At 47.4% G+C, this 17,812-nt stretch overlaps 1 protein-coding gene across 1 annotated transcript; it reads left to right on the forward strand.

Annotated features, from left to right (window-relative positions):
* The first annotated feature begins 2,305 nt into the window (after window positions 1-2,305).
* EMB3113 (Ribosomal protein S5 family protein) lies at window positions 2,306-8,279 on the forward strand. The gene is made up of 2 exons (XM_048714530.2): window positions 2,306-3,243; window positions 7,800-8,279. Exons 1-2 carry the CDS (start codon window positions 2,333-2,335, stop codon window positions 8,047-8,049), a joined length of 1,161 nt encoding a protein of 386 aa, XP_048570487.2. The 5' UTR covers window positions 2,306-2,332; the 3' UTR covers window positions 8,050-8,279.
* Window positions 8,280-17,812: the final 9,533 nt, after the last annotated feature.

Here is a 17,812-nt window from a genome sequence, read left to right on the forward strand (position 1 = left end):
TACTACAGAGAGACTACAACATGAGCAGGCCTCGAGCATCTTGCAGTTATAGAGAACCCGAGAAAGTAGAATTTTGGAGGGGCATCTAGCCATGGGTAGATCTGTTGGACTCAGAGGAGGCAGAGGCGTCACCCGATTCAGCAGGGAGGGAGGCGTCCGCGAACACCACCTCTTCATTCAGATCACAAAATCGAGCAAGCAGCTTGGCCTTGCCTCGAGTGAGCGGCCTTGGCGTGTCACAGAGACGGTAGCTCAGGGACGTCCGTGGCCTTCTGAGTCTTTCCTCGCTTCTGTCCTGGCGAGCGGGGACGGGCTGCCCCACTGTCAGACGGGTTGGACGAGGCCTTGTGCTTGGAGGCGCGCTCCATGGAGCCTAGATGAACCCCGTCGTACATCTTCTGGATGCGCGTGCTGTGGCAAGGGGAGGTGGCCATAGCACTTGCGGCAACGTTCACCGCCGCCGGAGGGGCATCCTCAATAGACAAGTCAGCAGAGGCTTGAGCTTGCTCCACAGTCGGCAGATCTGTCGTCGAGGATAGTGATGGTTGTCGGTTAAAAAAGTTGTAGGGTGGGGGAGGTGTGCCGCTTGGTGGCGGCGGGCTCAGATGCGGGTGCGCGACAACTGCAGAATCTAGTGGCCACTACTACGGGTAGGATAGCACAGGAGGCATGCTCAAGATTAGTGCAGGCGGCCGGGGAGAGGAATTCGGTTGGGAGTAGGCCCACAAAGGGACCTGGGACCCGACTTGATGGGCCTTGTGTAGATAGGATGGGAGTTCAACACTTGATGGGCCTGCACCCTGATTTGGGCTAGTGGCATTTTGAGCGAGGGAAAGGTGTGCTCTCCTACGAGAGCGAGGAGGGGCCCAACATCTGGCACTAGAGAGCTTGGTACATGGTTTTTTGGTGGATGCTTACACTTGATCGAGGGCAGCAGAGGCAAGTTGCGGGAGCATAACTCGCCTGCAAGGGTTTTAGGGCAGAGCTTGAATAAAATGGAGCGCCAACGGTGATGCTCAATCTGTCCCAGGTTGAGATTGAAGCAAAGAAAGCGGTCGTGGTCCATGGTGGCCTGCCCTGCAAGGACTACCCCAGAGGCCGAACGACAGTTGCTCATTTTGACGGAGAAGGTGAAGGTGAGTGTATCGGCATCGAAGGCCACCGTGGTGTGCGACAGCCTAGCTTCCACTGCCCTGAGGACATGCTTAAGGCACATGTGGTCCTCGTCCTCGTGAGCAACCTCCTGGATGGTGGGAATGGCGAAGGTGGCGTATCTCTGGAATCTAGGCTTGGCAGAGACGTTTAGCACGACTATGGAATCGCCAAAAGTGGCTAGGTGTGGGTATTGGAAAGCGCGGAAGGTGCGGTCCGACATGCTCTCGTTGACGACCGCGTAGCGCGTGGGTTGGCATGGCCACGACACAACCCGCATGGAGGGGAATGGTCACCGCCCTTCGGGGGAAGGCGTTGGGTGGTACAGGAGGGGAGGAGGGGGAGCCTAGCATGCGTGCCACGTCCCAGACTTCATTAATGGGAACGTCAGCGTAGATGCCGACACCGTCAATGCGGTGGAAGGTGAGGTGGTGCGGATGTGCTGAAGAGCCTCGACCTTGGCTAACAGGAGGATGCAAGAGAAGTCATTCCCATGGAGGCAGACATGGTTAATGCCAAGCAAGCAAGCAAAGCTAGCCACGCTGGATGAGACGCCCCTCCGATCCCACAACTCAAGGGGCATCTTCTCCAGCGACAAGCTAACAATGTGGCGAAAGGCGAAGCTGAAGGAGTTGTCACCGGCGTTGTGGGTGAGGATATCGACGCGGTGGGAGCTGGTTTCAATAGGGCTCGCCCTCTGGCGGCCGCCTGCTCCGCCTCCCGAAGGAAGACAACGAAGACAGTGCCCGTAGTGCAGCCGGCAAAGCGAACCTCCGAGATGCCAAGCCGCTCGTGGAAGAGGCGCTTGAGCCACGGGAGGAAGCCTGGCATGGCGGAGTGATATTGACGAGGCAGACTAGGGCATTCTGATCTGGGAGCTAAAACTTCACTCTACAACGTCCGATTATATCTAATGTGCGCTCCGAAATAGCTCCACCCAACCTCCAAAAATGAAGGTATGATGCTGCTTATGAAGTGCGCTCCGTTAATTTTGCAGCTAGATTCATTTTTTGAAACGTGAACTCTATATTGATTTTTTTTAGATAATCTCGCCAAGCTTTATTCAGATACCAGAATGTTTACAGGTAATTTTTTTTTGAACGTGAACTCCATATTGATGATTTTGTGGGACAGAATTAGAACTTGTGTGGAGATCAAGCAACCGGGCCCGCGTGAGCCGATGGTTGAAAGAGCGAGCCAGCCCGGCAGATTCATTTTGCAGCCCTGCCCAGATTCCTCGAGGATTAAACACCGGATAACAGAAGAGGATAAGCCGAGCAACTCCCACATTGCCACCCCAGCACTTCTCTGCTCCTCCCCCTCCCTCGCGGCCTCGCCTCCCCTCGCCGGAGCATCACCCGAAGAACTTGCCAAAATGGCGGTCGCCGCCACAGCCATGGCGATGGCCACCACCTCCACTGCCGCCCACGTTGTTCCCGCACTGTTCTCCTTCCTTCAACAGCGCCTCCGTCTCTGCCCCAAAGCCCGTATCTCCACCTCCCGCCGCCTCCTGCTCCCTGTCTCCATGTTCTCCACCCGGGACGGTTCGGCCTCCTACCATGAAGAGGATGAGGAAGGGGAGGCGGAGGATTCTGCGGAAGCCGCCTTCGGGGACGAGGACGACGAGAAGCCGCAGCCGGAGGCGGTGTCCTCTACGGAGTTTCAGTTCGCGGCACCACCGGAGGGATACATTGAGCCGGCGCCATTCGACGAGTTGCCGCCGGAATCACCAGAGGACGTGGCAGCAGCCTACGAGTCGCTCTACGGGCCGGCCTTCAGCGGCGAGTCGTTGATGGGGAACAACGTATTCGAGGTGAAAGTGGTGGACCCCGTCGACATGGACCGGGACCAGCGCCCCAACGACGAGTTCAGCGAGCGTGTCGTGCAGGTCAGCCGAGTCACCAAGGTCGTCAAGGGTGGGAGGCAACTCTCCTACCGCGCCCTAGTCGTGGTCGGCGACATGAAGGGGCACGTTGGTGTTGGCGTCGGCAAGGCCAAAGAAGTCTCAGAGGCCATCACCAAGGCTGCCATGAACGGCCGCCGCAATCTCGTTACAGTGCCACTAACCAAGTACTGCACCTTCCCGCACAGGTCAGTCACATCGCTAGTTGTTCTTGAATTGCATGAGGTGTGGGGCTTCTTTCATTCACATGATTTCTAAAATGCAGGAATAGAAAAAACACAGGAATGCAATGATAATGCCATCTTCAATGATATAGTTTTTTTTTTCTTTTGAAAAGGGGAGTACCCCGGCCTCTGTATCAAGCGATGCACACAACCATCTTATTAATCGTATTATGATGAATACCACCCAACCAGTTTCCAAACAGACCAGGTATACTCGTTGGTGGTGGTAAATTGTAGGTAATATAAATTGTGTGCCAAATCAAGGTAGTGAATGGCCATACAGAAATAAATGATGGTTTGTTTCCTCTTGATGACAAAAACAACTCTTTTGCTATCATGCCAATTATGTTTTGCAAGATTATCTTTGGTAAGAACTACGTAGCTCCCTTTGCAAAAACCACATGAACACTTTGATCTTAGAAGGGACTTAAATTTTCCAAATATGCTTCCTACGAAAATTGGACCAGAATTCATAAGCTCCGCATACATGGACTTCATGGTGAAGACCCCATTCGAAGTCAATCTCCATTGGAATGTATCTGGCATTTGATTTAGATTGATCGACATCAATCTACTAACTAAATGGATCCACTCAGTCCATTTTTCACCAATTGAATCTCTACGGAATTGAATGTTTAAAGGTCTGGCCCCTATATTGACTTCCAATGGATCCTTTAAAGGTTGGTGATGGCCAATCGACGAGCTTTTGGGAAGATACCTAGTTGGGTGAAACTCCATTAGCTCTACAATACCCAACCTGTTACAATATCGTGCTCACAAAGGAGGCCTCGGTGGTAAGTACACACATACTTTTAATTGAGGTTTTCAGTACCGAATCCACTTTAATCCTTCGGCCTACACAAAATGTCCCATTTAGCAAGTCTGTACTTTCGCTTCTGCTCCTCGCATTGCCAGAAGAACCTAGACCAGTAAAAGTCTAGCCTTTTAAGCACCCCTTTGGGTATCTCAAAAAAGGAGGGCACGGACATCGGTAGGCAAGTAAGAACAACATTGATGAGGGTAACTCGTCCTCCATATGACAAGAGCTTACCCTTCCAACTAAGATTTTTTTCGAAGCAGTCTTCAATTATTTTTCATTCCTTGTCAGTGAGCTTGCGGTGGTGAATGGGAATTTTGAGGTATTTATGGAAGGGACCCCACCTCACAACTAAACAGTTGCCTATACCGACTCTCCTCTTTGGCCATACCAAAACAGAAGAGCTCACTTCTGTGCAAATTAATTTTTAGACTCGAAAGTTATTCAAAAAGACAGAGGATCAACTTCATATTAATTGCTTTCTGAAGGTCATGTTCCATAAAAATGACCGTGTCATCCGCATACTGGAGGATGGACACAACCCCCTTGACAAGATAGTGATAAGGACCCCAACCTGACCATCCTCCTTAGCCATTGCTTTGAGAATTAGCCAACATATCGCCACCATATTAAAGAATATTTGCGACATAGCGTCACCTTGCCTCAAGCCCTTCTGGGTTTGGACATAATGACGGATGTCATCATTAACCATAACCCCAACACCTGTTTTGAAACGTAAGCCGACATTTGTTGCCTCCATTCAGGATTAGTATATGAAGTGATGAAAAGTTCCCTATTAAAGCTAATACAATTAAATCGTATGGAAAAATTACTATGGATTGTAACCCTACTAATCAACCAACCCACGCATGAAAAAAATCCTACTTATTAGAATCCTCCAAAATTTCTTTAGAAATCCTTTGAATCAAAGAGGCCGTAAGTTTGTTTGGTTCAAGGTTTACTTGGCACAACTAAGCAGGCTTAGGCAAAACTGTGGCAGAACATTCCCACAGTTAAGCGCTTAGGCAAAATTGTGGCAAGCCACAACAGTGGTGATCAAGTATCAACTAACACATGCCTGAGAAATTCGTAGAACGAGTTCCATGGAAAACGTAACATTCTCTCAATTTACCACACATTGCAGATGCAATTGTTGTGTTATTACTAATTAGTTGCCTACTAGGGAGTGTCATTCTTGGACAACTCAGCAATAGTTAAGCTCTGGCATGCATTCCTGGAATTCTACCTACATGGATAATTTTTCTTGTTATATACAGAGCTAATGGTGATTGATTCAGTTACTGCCATTAGCTTAAACTTGCAATCGTATACGTGCAATGCACTTGTTAGCAAGCGTAAATTGAGCCACACATACCTCAACATTCAGCCTGCAAATAAAACACATGCACATGATTTTTTTTTTCTTGAACACGCAGAAGAGCTGAGTATCATTTCATTAAGAAGAAAGAAAAATGTACAAGGAAGAGAGAGAAAACTCCCTCAACCCAACACACCCGACTCATCTGCAGAACACAACCAAACACACGGCATGACGCATGAAAAGGTAAACGCCAGCCCCCAGAACATGGGGTTACACGTTTAGGGTGAATGAGCAACTCATGGAGCCCCACTGCTCCAGCCGAACACCACAGGGCACTCTCATTTGCGGATTTGCCACAGCTTGCAGGACCACTGTGCGACCAGTATAATAACAATCATCCAAATAGATTTTGGACGACTGTTGGATGAGAGTTATGAAACCGTCCACACATTCCAGTACTTGCAAATCATTTCATATGCCTAACTTTTGGACGACTGTTGGATGAGAATTATGAAATCACAATAATTATTTTTCGATGGATGAGATGGAAAGTATCATACTCAGCTCGTAGTATAGATATAGATTTTATGCATGAGCTTAATAGTGTTTATTATCTTGCCATTGGACAAGAATTTGGAAGCACTAAATATTGAAGCAAATCCCAATCCTGAGTAAATACCTCTGTTTCAATATATGACATATGTGTTTTCAATGTTCCTCTTGTTTCGATGGTCCAATGGAAAACCTTTACAATAGCGTATTTTAATTTCTCTGTTGGTATTGAATATTGATTGAGTGATTTTTCGCATAGCACAGCATGACCTTTACAAACCTTTCATGAGTTATTATTTAGAACATGTTTTAGATAAATATTGTTCATCTTCCATCTGTCAAGCATTGCATGATTTAGAAAATTTTACACAATAATTTTGAAGTTTCAAATAATGAAGATCAACTCAACTTTTAGTTAGTTACTCCAGATTTGCTTTCATACATGTGTTTTGAATAATTTCCTATTTGCCTGAGCCAATTGTAAACCTTCAGAATTTCTTAGTTGAAATTTCTGGCTCTGTCACAAAGTGTTGTGTCATCATCTAAAAATGTCATGGTGTGTTTTAGTGCATTGTCACGCTGCTGGAGTAGATTTTTACTTTGCTGGCTTGTACAGGTAATCAAAGAAAGCATGTTTGAGAAAAAATATTTATGTTGGACACTACAGGAGTTTTTGACTTGAAATAAGAATTCGCTCCAGGCTTTCCAGCATAATCAATTGGATTGTTCTAACCTAGTTAGCGTAGTCGCTTCATGGCGTTGCTATCTCTACTAGTATTGCTGCGCATCTCGAACACCACAATAACTATCTGGTTTGCCTTGACTTCACCTCGTCTGTGGAGAATAGAAAGGTAAGTAAGCATGGAGAGAGGTAGTAAAGTTCTTGCAGTATGCTGGAGCTGGATAGTCAAGCTGTATCTTCGCGGAAGCCAATACATCCTTTTTCTTCTCTCTTCTTTTCCTCATATATGATCAGAGTATTACGAGACATCAAATGCCTTTCTTATTGGGTCATCAACATCTTCCTACGATTGTATCCCGCATCTTGAATATATGCCGGAATGTGTTCCGACTTCCGAATTGACAATTCTCTAAAAAAGGGCAGCCCGGTGCATGTAGCTCCTGCTTGCGCAGGGTCCGGCGAAGGGTCCGACCACTTTGGGTCTATTGTACGCAGCTTTTCCCTACATTTCTGTAAGAGGCTGTTTCCAGGACTTGAACCCGTGACCTCATGGTCACAAGGCAGCAGATTTACCACTGTGCCAAGGCTCCCCTTCGAATTGACAATTCTCTAAGCACAGGACAAATATATCTGATGTGATTGCTCCTTACCATGAACTGTGCTCCATTGAAGAGACATAGCTTATAGATATTGTGGAATTGCTCATACATAGGATAGGAGTACATAGCATGTTTCTATTTGGAAATATGGTTATGTTTGTTGTACTTTCTAACTTCTATAAATTGTGTATCTTATACCGCAGAGGCACCATATCTGTTATGTAGTACTACCAAAAAAGTCTTATAATTTGGGACAGAGGAAGTATTTGATTAATCTACAATACGTTGAATTTCTAGGAATTCTTCTTTCATCTGATAATTGCAGTAGATAGGAGTATTCCAAAAGTAAGTAGAGCCTTTGGTCTCACTAGCTGTTCACGTAGAAATATATGACTGTAAGCCTGTGCTCTGTTGTTACAGTAATATGAACCCATTTTTCTCCTCTTCCTGTTGAACAACTCACTCTATCAGTCTATCTACAATAAGGTTGAACGTTTGTAGCAATTCTGAGAACTGTTTCCTGTTTATTTACTCTTGTACCACAAACAGAGCTGAGGCGAACTATGGAGCAGCAAAGGTCATGCTGAGGCCTGCTTGCCCTGGATCTGGTGTCACTGCAGGTGGAGCTGTGAGGGTTGTGCTGGAGATGGCTGGAGTTGAAAATGCTCTTGGGAAGCAGCTGCGAAGCAAGAATCCCCTCAACAATGCAAGGGCTACCGTCAAGGCGACACAGATGATGAGACAGTTCTCAGACGTCGCTGCAGAGCGTGGACTTCCAATGGAGGAGTTATGGAAATGATAAAACGAAATCATTCAACTGCCTGACGGAATTCTTTTCTTTTTTCTCTACTGTATTTCTTGAGTTCGTTTTCTGTTGTATCTATATATTGGGATAAATAGGGGTGCAAATGGGGGTACCCTTTGGGGGTACTCTATGTGACTTCTGAAAATTTAGTTCACTTGCTTGAACTAAGGTGGGTCAGACTTTGCATACGTATGGACAATTGTTCGTCAAGTTTTCTTCCTTAATCTCCTCTGGCATTGTAGAAAATTAAGTTGGTCTCCCAATACATGTAGCAAATCTAGAAAATTGTTCTTTTTTCTGGTTACTGAGTTTGTTACAGATTGATAAAGCATGAACAAGAATATGAACTGGGCATCGTGATGCTATCCCCGCTCTGCACTGCCAGAAGAAGCACACAATATTTTTTGGCTATTATTATTACATCGCCTCCCGAATACAAGAGAAATGTTGCAGAGCAAAAATTTGTATCTACCTGACTACACGTGTGTGTTCCGTGGAGATTTCACTATCGAAACCAGAGATCCTCCGTACAAATGCTGGCAATACTTATGCTCAGGATGGATGCCTTTCCAAGGATCAATTCAAGAGCAGATAAGCAATTTAAAGTCTAGTCTGCAGCTCAACTTTGCCTTGTAGATTATCATCCTTGCTACCTCGGCTATTTAGTGTTATATTTGTGTCGAATTTTTGTACATAGGTTACTCTGCAGTACCAGCATTACTTGAAGAGAACACACGTACGCGTGTGCACCCGGCTCGGCGTGTGAGCGTTGCATGCAGTGGCGAATCTAGAAAAAAAAATGAAGGGCAGGCTAAAGTCAACAACGAGAAAACTAAGCTCTCTTTTGAAAAAAAACACGGTGTCCTAACCTTGTTGTCAAAATAATCTCAGAATTTTCCAAATGACTACTGAAAACATGCAGTATTAACTAGATTTTTTCTAGGATTTTTTTAATATATGAAATTTTGAATCAAAATTTGAATTTATCTTGCAAAATAATCATTATCACCCCATCTTGTTGTCCATATAAGTTGAAGGAGGGATTACAATCACAATAGTTAAGGGAAGGGTATTCTGCATTCAGATTAACTGGGATATGTTCAAGTTCAGTGCGACGAGTACATGCATGCATACTCATTTTTGTACACTTCTTTTTGGCAAATAAGTTGCATTGGACACTAAATTAGTTAAGAATACATGGACTAGTGATTACTGTAGATAGAGGCTGGGCATTCGTGCGTGGTGCCTCTTCGCTGCGCATGTGTGGGGTTGTGTGTTTGCTACTACCACTGAGCTGGGATGAAAGTACTAGTAGTAGTAGTAAAAAAATATTATTATTTAGAGGGTAGACTTGAGCCTCTTTAAGCCCTCCCAGTAGACTCGCCGCTGGTTGCATGGCCGGCCTCACCAGCCGGGTGCGTCCATGCGGCCGGGCACTTATGCGTGCTTGGTTGAGCCGGGTGCTATCGACTTGTTGTCGGTGGGGGTGGGCTCGTGATTCGCTCTCTAGACAGGTGACCTCATCCCAGTTTATCCTGTGCTGGTAAGCTTTGGCACGTGGGTGCTTGGGACATGGTTTGTTTGTTTTTCGCTGCTTGGTAAGAGCAACTCCAGTGGGGCTGTGGGCCTGTGGCTCAGCCGGCTCAAAAATGCAAAAAATAAGAAGAAGCCATAGCAACACTATGTGGGTGGAGCTTTGCAACATGGTGTTCATCACACCCTGCAGCACGTGCCGGTTCAGCAATAATTTCAGCAGCAACCCATACCACAACAGCACGAGCAATCATATCTTTAAGAGCTAAGGTGCTCAAAGTCGTCCAAGGCGATGACAATACTCAGTTTTTTCATATGATTGCTAATGGCAAACATAGAAAAAAAATCATACATCTTAAGCAAGATGAAGGAACTGTAGTGGGACATGAAAACCTCAAACTGCATATATCCAAGTATTACAAACAACTATTTGGGCCTCCGGTAGATAGCGCGGTGTCTCTAAGATATACCTCAGCCCAGATCAGATGAAAATGAGATTTTATCTGCTCCTTTTGCTGAGAAAGAGGTTTTCCATGCAATTTCCCAGATGAAGCCAAATAAAGCACTGGGACCAGATGGGTTTCCCGTGGAATTATATAAGAGATGTTGGCATATAGTGAAGGATGACCTAATGCCTATGTTTCATGACTTCTTTAACGGCCATCTGCAACTCTTTCATCTTAATTTTGGCACCATAACATTGCTACCAAAGAAAGAGGAAGCGATTCGAATTGAGCAATTCAGACCAATATGTCTTTTGAATGTGAGTTTCAAGATCTTTACGAAAGTGGCTGTTAATAGATTGACACGGATTGCCCTTTTGGTGGTGCATCCTAGTCAGACCGCTTTCATGCCTGGAAGACATATCCTGGAAGGGGTTGTTGTCTTGCACGAAACTTTACATGAAATCCACTCGAAGAAATGAGATGGGGTTATCTTCAAGGTGGATTTCGAGAAGGCATATGATAAGGTCAAATGGCCATTCCTTCAGCAAGCCATGCGCATGAAGGGTTTCAACGGGGCATGGAGGGATCAGGTGGATTCATTTGTCTAAAAAGGTAGTGTCGGGGTTAAGGTGAATGATGACATTGGTCTTTATTTCCAGACGCATAAAGGCCTACGACAAGGTGACCAGATGTCCCTTGTTCTGTTCAGCATTATGGCAGACATGTTGACGGTGCTCATAGGTCGGGCTAAGGAGAAAGGCCTGGTAGGTGGACTCATCCCTCATTTGGTGGATGGGGGCGTTTCCATCCTACAATATGCTGACGACACGATCATATTCATGGAGCATGATCTTGTAAAAGCGAGAAATATAAAATTAGTTTTGTGCCTTTTTGTACAACTGTCAGGTCTGAAGATTAACTTCCACAAGAGTGAATTATTTTGCTTTGGTATGGCAAAAGAGGAACAAGAGAATTATAGACAGTTGTTCGATTGTGAACTGGGGTCACTACCTTTCAACTATCTAGGTATTCCAATTCACCATCGGAAGTTAACTAACAAAGAGTGGAAATGTAAGATCGATTTGAAAAAAACTAGGCTGTTGGAAGGGTAAACTTATGTCTTATGGAGGGAGGTTAGTGCTAATTAATTCGGTATTGACTAGTATGCCGATGTTCCTCCTTTTTTTCTTTGAGGTACCTAAAGGGGTACGAAAGAGATTAGATTTCTATCGATCACGTTTCTTCTGACAGTCAGACGAGGTTAAGACAAAATATCGCTTGGCAAGACGGGATATTATTTGTCGACCCAAAGACTAGGGGGGGGGGTCTAGGGATTTAGAACCTCGAGATTAAAAATAAATGCTTGTCGAGCAAATGGCTGTATAGATTATGTCAGGAGCCGGAACGTATGTGAGCACAAATTCTGCGGACTAAATACCTACACTATAAAACTCTAGCTCAGGTTACTGTAAGACCTACCGATTCACCATTCTGGAAGGGCCTCATGCGGATAAAGGAGTCTTTTTTCCATAGGGTGAAATTCGTTGTTGGGGATGGAACGACAACAAGGTTTTGAGAGGATACTTGGCTAGGCGATGCACCGCTAGCCGTATAGTACCCTACGCTGTATAATATTGTGCAACATAAGGAGGATTATGTGGCTACATTATTACAGACGGTTCCCTTGAATATCCAGTTTTGGTGGGCTTTAGTAGGGAAACGATGGACTTCCTGGTTACACTTGGTGAGGAGGTTGATGGATGTTCAGCTCGCACCACAAGCAGACGCTGTCACTACAAAAATAATACACTTCCGTGATGATACGTGTTTGTCACAGTAGGTCACGTTTTCTGTCATGCATGTACATCCATGACAAATTTATGACAGAATCAAGATAGTCATACCTGTGCTGTCGTAGAAGTGTTCCATGACATTACCAAAATTATCATCACAGAAGTGTCCACTTCCATGACGATAAATCACGTGTCACTGAAGTGCTTTTGTCAAGGGTGACCGACACGTGGCATCCACCGTAACGGAACATCGTTAAGCCATCGGATCTGGTTTTGGATCCGATAACCCGTTAATAGCACCGACCACTGGGGATTTTCCACGTGTAAAATCATCATTGGCTGGAGGAAACACGTGTTGGCTCACGGTTGGGACAGATGTCATCCACTCATTGGACCCAAAGCGCCTATGGCGGGCCGACCCACGGCAAGCCTGTTAACGACATGTTCGCATATAGCCCATTTACAACCCGCTAACCCAGGGCCCGTTTACGGCCTATCCGAATTAGGCCCAGTAGCATCATCCGGGCCATCCAATATAATTCTAGTCTGTTTTAACTTCCGGCCCATGTATGGCCCATGACGTCTTTCGGCCCATATGAGGCCCTTAGTAACCCTCGGCCCATTAACGACACGTGGTGAAACTGGCCCGTAATGAATAGTGTATCACTTTATACCCATTAACGACCCATTATTCCATTGGGCCATTTCCAGCCCATGTTATCTTTCGGCCTTCTCAGGGCCCATTTATTCTTGGGCTCATTTACAGTATTCGTTTACTTATGGCCCGTTACTGTCATTTTCTGCTTGTGGGCCAAATTCAGCCCATGGTTACAGTCGGCCCGTTTGTGGCCCGTTAATACGTTGGGCCATTTTCATAGTGTCATCAAATACGGCCGATTAACGACGACCCGTTATGGTCGGCCCATGAATGGACAATTTCAACTCTAGCCCATTTACAGCCATAATGTGGTCTATTATTGGCCCAAATGTTTGGCCAACCGATCATACGACCCGGAGAAGGCCCATTGATGATACAGCCCGTAGAAGGCCCATTGTTTCCACGACCCGTAGGAGGCCCATGTTAACTACAGTAAATATGTAGCCCATGGTTATTGTGGCCTAGTTTTAAAAAATAGGTTATTGCGGCCACTAGCAAACCGCGGAAAAAGAACTGCACTGACTATAAGAAAACAAATAAACAAGACAATAAGGAAATAAATTAGGAAGCAACTTACGCTAGGCTATCACGGCTATTACACATATTACATCCAGTGGGCACCAAAGTTCGCCACCAGTGCAAATATAGGGAACAAAGCAGCATATAAACGCCGCAGCAAAACAATTCCAGAACTGAAACCACTTCAGAAGAGCTCAAGAAACAATATCCTGGGTACCCATAATGCTGGCAAGATGCTTAGCAAGCTTATTAACTTTCTCTTGTTTGGCGCTCAAATCCTCCAACACTTGCTGTTGGACCAGAAAGTATGTATCTGAATTATGCAGGGACTTCCTCAGTCCTTCGGCTTCCTGTTGCATAACATCTGATCGATATATTTCAACTTGAAGTTGAGACTCAAGAAGACTAACTGATTCAGACAGCGAGTTTGAAGAGCTGGTGCCAACAGTAGTAGCCACTAACTCGAACACTACATCAAGACAGGACTTTGGGGTTGTCTCAGTGTCTTTAGTATAGTTTTTATCGGCTTTCTTGGAGACCAACAGGGATGTCTCACTATCTTGAAGCTTATCTGCATTACTTCCTTTACCATTGCATAACGGGGTACTCTTCTCCAATATTTTATCCGCGTTCTAAAAGAGAAACAAACAAACACATCACAGGTTTACAATGTAGTATATGAAACTCATTTTGGTAAACTAGCTCAGTAGTAAGGTGGACAGAGATTTTATCCCCCCCCCCCGCGTCGCCCTCCTCTGGCAACACGGGGGGAACCCTACCCGTCTCCCGCTAGAAGACCTCTCCGCCGCCGAAGGGCCGGCCGGCGAAGCCGCACCGGTCCCTAGGATGGCGGCGGCGGGGCAGATCTACCTCCTAGCGCCCCCACCCCTTCACCCCGTGCCCCATCCCCAACCCCGTGGCGGCAGCCTCCTGTTGGTCCGGCGACGTCAGATCCGGCCCTCCTCGACGACTTGCCCGCGCGGCTCCGGCCAGCCCCGCCCCCCTCATTCCTCGGCCGCTGCTGGCGCCTCCGGGCCCCCACCCCTGCGGCGGCAGCCTTCTGCCGGTTCGGTGACGCCGGATCTGGTCCTCCCCGATGGCCTGCCCGGCTGCTCCGGCCAGCCCCACCCTCGTCCATCCTCAACCGCTGCGGGCGCCATCACCCATCGTGCGCCTCCCCATCCGCCCCGGGACCCACCCGGCGCGCCCTCCACCAACTGCTGCACGAGCTTGCCGGCCGGCAGCAGTTCCTACGATCCTGGCGTTGTTCTCCGGCGGCCCTCCCCCTCCCCGAGCCACGGTGACTGTTCTTGCGGGTACATGGCGATGCAGCTGTGGTTGTGGCAGACATGGAGCTCCTCGCGGCGGGCACTCGCTGGTGCTGTTCTGGCCTCGATGGCTTAGGCCCGCGTCTCTCCGGTGTCCTTCGCTGCCGGTGTTCTTTACCGGGCAGCTCCGGCCTCGGTCACCAGGTAGCTGCGTCCCTTCTAGCTTACCTGGCGCACTGATGTCTCGACGGCTATGGCCACGACAGCTTGGATCTGCGTCTCTCCAGTCCTAACTTGTCGGCGTTGCTGGATGCCATCGTCCCATGCCCTCCGTGTGGCTCGCTCCGTCGCCTGCCCCATCCTAGAGGCCTCAAAGCCTCCCCTTTTGCTGGACCCAATGCTCGTGGGTGCGGTGGCGGTGCCACCCTCCGACGGCAAGTGCAGCCCCGCCAACCCCTTCCCGACATGGTGATTCCGACCAACGTGGACTTCCTCATCTTCGATTCCAAACTCGGTGGCTATGGGATTGCTCAGCTTCAGGCCGGGGAGAGATCCCTGCTCGGTTTACCAGTGCTGGCAGCGACGGTGCCCGCGGGTGTCGTTTACTTCTTGGAGGCGCTTCCAAGGCCTTCAGCTTTGCCCCTCTTTGAGCTCAGGGGAAACCCTAGGTGTAACACCCCGGATATGACTTTCCCAATATGTATTCCAACTCTTGCCATTTCCAGCCTTAAGTTATTTTATTTTCTCGGGTTCGGGTTTTCGCCTCTGTGTGTTGTTGTCGTTGTCATGCATCTCATATCATGTCATCATGTGCATTGCATTTGCATACGTGTTCATCTCATGCATTCGAGCATTTTCCCCGTTGTCCGTTTTGCATTCCGGCGCTTTGTTCTCCTCCGGTGGTCCTTTCTACCTTTCTTTCGTGTGTGGGGATTAAACATTTCCGGATTGGACCGAGACTTGCCAAGCGGCCTTGGTTTACTACTGGTAGACCGCCTGTCAAGTTTCGTACCATTTGGACTTCGTTTGATACTCCAACGGTTAACCGAGGGACCGAAAAGGCCTCGTGTGTGTTGCAGCCCAACACCCCTCCAATTTGGCCCAAAACCCACCAAAACGCTCTCCATCATCTAGAGCGTTCGATCACAATCGCGTGGCCGAAAACCGCACCTCATTTGGACTCTCCTAGCTCCCTCTATGCCTATTTAAAGACACCCCCAAATTTCTCCTTCCCCTTCCTCCTGAAAACCCTAGATCCACTTCGTCCGCCGCCGCCGGACATTTTCGCCACCGACGGACGTGTCCGACTTCCGCCACCGCCTCCACGTGGCATGCCCCCATTCGCCGCCGCCTCGCGCCCACATCGCCGCCGCTCCGGCCCGGGAGGCCCGGATCGGGCCCCCGAGGCACAGACGCCCGCGCCGCCGCCCGCCTTCGTCTCCCTCCCGTGCGGCCGAGCGCGCCGCCCACCGCCGCCAAGCTCCTCCACGCCGGCGAACTCGGCGTCCGGCGACCCCGACTCTCCACCGGCCTCGCCCCGCCGCCACGCCGTCCCCGGCGACCGCCCACGCCCCGCCGCCTCTCCACCGGCCACGCCGGCTCCGGTGAGCGCCGCCCGCCGCCATCCACCGTCCTGCCTTTGTCGCCGGCGAGGTCCTGATGAACCTCGGGAGGCGTGCCCGATCCAGATCGGCTACAGTAACCCTAGATCTGGAGGTCCAAATTTTCTTCTAAGTCCCCGTTTTCCTAGATCCATATGCCCTTGTTCATCGCGCTATAACTTCGCATCCGTAGCTCCGTTTTGGGCATATAGCATATCAAAATGTTCGCCTCAGAGAGCACATCATTTCATTCCATTGCATCATTTTCATTTGAGTTCATCTTGATGCCCGAAATGCTATTAGAAGAGTGCTACTTGAGTTAATTGTCAGATCTGCTGCTCCATTTAGATATTTGTCATTTTTGCCATGATTATTGTGTGCATGTTATGCCCATGAGCTCTACATATGTTTTGTTAAGGGTTTTGCCATCTTTTCAGAGGTGCAACCCATGTATTTTTGTGATGTGTGTGGTGACTAGCACAAGCTTGCAAAGTGAGGCATTTGGTAATGCTGATTTCAGGGACTTAGCATTTCCACTAAGTCCTTGAGCTGTTTATCTCATATGGCCATATGTTCATGTTGTTTCTTAGTGATCCGTGCCTCTTTTGAGGATGATCAGTAATGATGTTTTGTTAATCTCGTAGTTCTCTATCCATCCATATCTTTGTTTGCAATTATGAAGCACCCTAGCTTGAGTCAATCGATCTCTACTTTTGCTATTTCGTGAATCTGGGCAGATTGTCTACTTTTTAGCGATTTTGCCGAGGATGTTGTAGTTGATCCGTGCATGCTATGTTATTGTTCTTTCCATGTCTAGCTTGCATTTTGTGTATTCTTGATGGGTGTATGCTTAGATGGTCATGAATTGCTCCGTAGTGGGTGCATCGAGCTCGTAAACATGCCTACTTGATATCTGTTTCAGCATGCTCCAGTTTTCACTAAGTTTGTGATCTGATTATGTTTTTGCCATGTTCACATGCTTGCAATTGTATTTTCTGATCCCTTTTGGCTCAAGGTCACTAAGGGACTTTTGTTAAGCTCCTTGAGTAGCTCCATGCCATGCTTTACTTTGCCATGTTCAGGTCCTGTAGCATGTGGTTTTCATGCTCCAAAGAGTGCTATCTGATCTGAAACTCCAGACAAGTGTTAATTTCACTAAGTCTGAAATCTGTTTGTCAAATGAATTTTTGCCATGCTTGTTTGAACCTGTTAATTGATGAATTGGCCGTAGCTCAGTGCTAGACTTTTGTTAAGCATCATGAATGGATTTCTTCCATGTATTTTGATGCCATGTTTGGGTGCTGTAGCATGTTCATCTTGTTGCATTTAGATGGCTACTTGCTGTAAACCGCAGAACGTGGTCATATTTGAAATGCTTGCCATTTCCAAACCGTAACTCCGATTCTGGCGTTCTTTATATCTTTTTCAAGAGATTTCATCTCATCTTTCCAGTGGCACACTTGGATTTCCAAGTTGAGGCCAGGTTCATGCTTTCCCTGTCACATCTTGCATATGCATCCCGCATCGCATCCCGCATAGCATACCATCCTTGCATCATATTGTTTGAGCTTTGCACGTGGTTGATTGTGTTCCGTTTGCTTGTTTGTCTTGTTTGGGTAGAGCCGGGAGACGAGTTCGCTAATAAGGATCCCTTTGAGTGTGCTTTCGAGGATCCAGTCAACTCTGACAACTTTGCAGGCAAGATGATCATACCCTCGAAATCACTACTATCTTTGCTTTGCTAGATGCTCGCTCTTTTGCTATGCCTATGCTACGATGCCTACCACTTGCTTTCAAGCCTCCCAAATTGCCATGTCAAACCTCTAACCCACCATGTCCTAGCAAACCGTTGATTGGCTATGTTACCGCTTTGCTCAGCCCCTCTTATAGCGTTGCTAGTTGCAGGTGAAGATTGGAGACCGTTCCTTGTTGGAACATT

The sequence above is a fragment of the Triticum urartu genome, chromosome 4A (genome assembly GCF_056163025.1).
Source record: "Triticum urartu cultivar PI428250 chromosome 4A, HENAU_Tu73, whole genome shotgun sequence".
Lineage (NCBI taxonomy): Eukaryota > Viridiplantae > Streptophyta > Magnoliopsida > Poales > Poaceae > Triticum > Triticum urartu.